The following is a 2,159-nucleotide window of genomic DNA, read 5'->3' on the forward strand; positions in this document are numbered from 1 at the left end:
GTGAGTGGAGGCTCGGCCCGATGTGATACTCGTGAAGGCCTCGTATATGGTCCGTTTGGTGCGATGACGGGGTTGGACGTCCGAGATGATAGTAGCACGTCCGTGTGCGTCGGTAAGTGGCGATCGGTCAAAAGAGACGCCAAGTGTTCGACCGATCGGGCAACGTTCTCCAAAGCTCTGAGCTCCGCTCCTTGCTCCGCTTCAAGTCCCTCGTTCGAGCTGCGGATGTCCTCATCACAATTTATGCAGGGTCAAGAAGCCATTCGCACCGAGATGCGAGAACATCAGCAGAAGACCGACGCCCATCTCAAGCTAGTCGATAACGAGATAGCGCAATTTGCTGCCTCTGTCCCTTCGCGACCTCAGGGATCACTTCCCGGGAACCCGGAAGCAAACATTCGAGAGCACTGTAACGCTGTATCTTTGCGCAGTGGCAAAGAGGTCGCTCACCCTGTCATCACATCTACGGAAAAAGGTCAGTGCTCTAATTCTGTCCCTACATCTTTTCCTGACCCCATCTCGGCTGAAAAATCGACAGAGATCTCGGGTGATGAAGAGCGCGACGTATACATTCCACCGCCACCATGTCCGCCTCCGGTTCCTTTCCCTCAACGACTCAGGAAAACTAAAGAATATACCCAATTTGCTCGATTTGCTGACATGGTGCGTAAGTTGGAAATCACTATGCCGTTCCACGAGGTTATCACTCAGATGCCATCCTATGCCAAATTCCTGAAGGACATTCTCACAAAGAAGCGCGTCATCGAGAAGGAAACCATCACGCTTAATCCCGAGTGTAGCGCCATTCTTCAGCATGATCTGCCACCGAAAATGTCGGATCCAGGTAGCTTCTCGATTTCCTGCAAATTGGGAAATGTTTCTATAGATCGTGGTCTTTGTGATTTAGGTGCCAGTGTAAGTCTTCTACCACTCTCCATCTACAAGAAACTCAACGTGGGAGAACTCAAACCGACTCGCATGGCTCTTCAACTAGCTTATCGTTCTATCAAATACCCTCTGGGTATTCTCGAGAACGTTCCGCTGAAAGTAGGCGATTACTACGTACCGGTCGATTTCGTTGTGCTTGACATAGACGAAGATGCCAAAATCCCGATTATTCTAGGGCGGCCATTCTTTAACAACTCAAATGCCATTGTCCACGTTCGTGCCGGCCGACTGACACTCAAGATCGGCGACGAAACGGTGGAATTCACGCTCGACCAGAATTTCAAGCAACCATATACAGTGGACTCTATATATTACATCGACTTGATGAATGCTTTAGCCGATGAGGTACTCTTTGAATTTCGTGATTTCGATGCCCTCTCTATTGCTCTTCTTTCTGAACAGGGCTGCAGTACCTCTACGGAAACTCAGATTCACGCATACACATCATTCCTGGACGGTTTAGACGAAATGCCATGCAACACGGACGTGTCTCATACAAACACGGACCATGTCGATATTCTGCCGAAAAACATCGAACGACACACGCCCGTGTTTGCCACCAGCTCAGTCCGTGTTTCATGCAACACGGTCGTGTCATCATTCGACACGGACTGTGTCAAATGTCTGAGCAATTTTTCGAAACAAGACACGCCCGTGCACAACTCGACACGGCCGTGTCGAGTGTGAACTCGGACCGTGTCGAGTCTCGAATTCATCTCCAGTCTGTTCCTTTGTTTGAACCGTTGCCCGTCTTCGCCGCCAAATCAACCCCCATGCATCATCTACCTGACTGGGACCCTGCAATAGCTCCGAAACTTGAACTAAAACCCTTGCCCATTGGACTCAGGTATGCATTTCTCGGTCTCGATTCCACCTATCTTGTTATTGTCAATGCTGCCTTGGATGATCTACAGCTCGAGCGTCTCCTCACCATATTGCGAGAGTACCAGATGGCTATCGGATACACTCTAGATGATATCAAAGGTCTCAACCCTTCATTATGCATGCATCGAATTCATCTGGAGGACAATTCGAAATCATCCATCGAACATCAACGCCGACTCAATCCATCGATGAAAGAAGTCATCAAGAAAGAGGTACTAAAACTTCTGGATGCAGGTATCATTTACCCTATATCCGACAGCCCTTGGGTAAGTCCGGTTCAAGTCGTCCCAAAGAAAGGCGGTATGACGGTGATCAAAAACGACAAA

The 2,159-nt window shown here is 49.1% G+C and overlaps 1 protein-coding gene across 1 annotated transcript; it reads left to right on the top strand.

Annotated features, from left to right (window-relative positions):
• Positions 1 to 63: 63 nt before the first annotated feature.
• LOC104825352 lies at positions 64 to 1,635 on the top strand. Its single transcript, XM_010557675.1, has one exon. The coding sequence runs from the start codon at positions 64 to 66 to the stop codon at positions 1,633 to 1,635; it is 1,572 nt and encodes a 523-aa protein (XP_010555977.1).
• The last annotated feature ends 524 nt before the right edge of the window (positions 1,636 to 2,159 follow it).

This window comes from Tarenaya hassleriana, unplaced genomic scaffold (genome assembly GCF_000463585.1).
Source record: "Tarenaya hassleriana unplaced genomic scaffold, ASM46358v1 Cleome440, whole genome shotgun sequence".
In the NCBI taxonomy this organism is placed as follows: domain Eukaryota; kingdom Viridiplantae; phylum Streptophyta; class Magnoliopsida; order Brassicales; family Cleomaceae; genus Tarenaya; species Tarenaya hassleriana.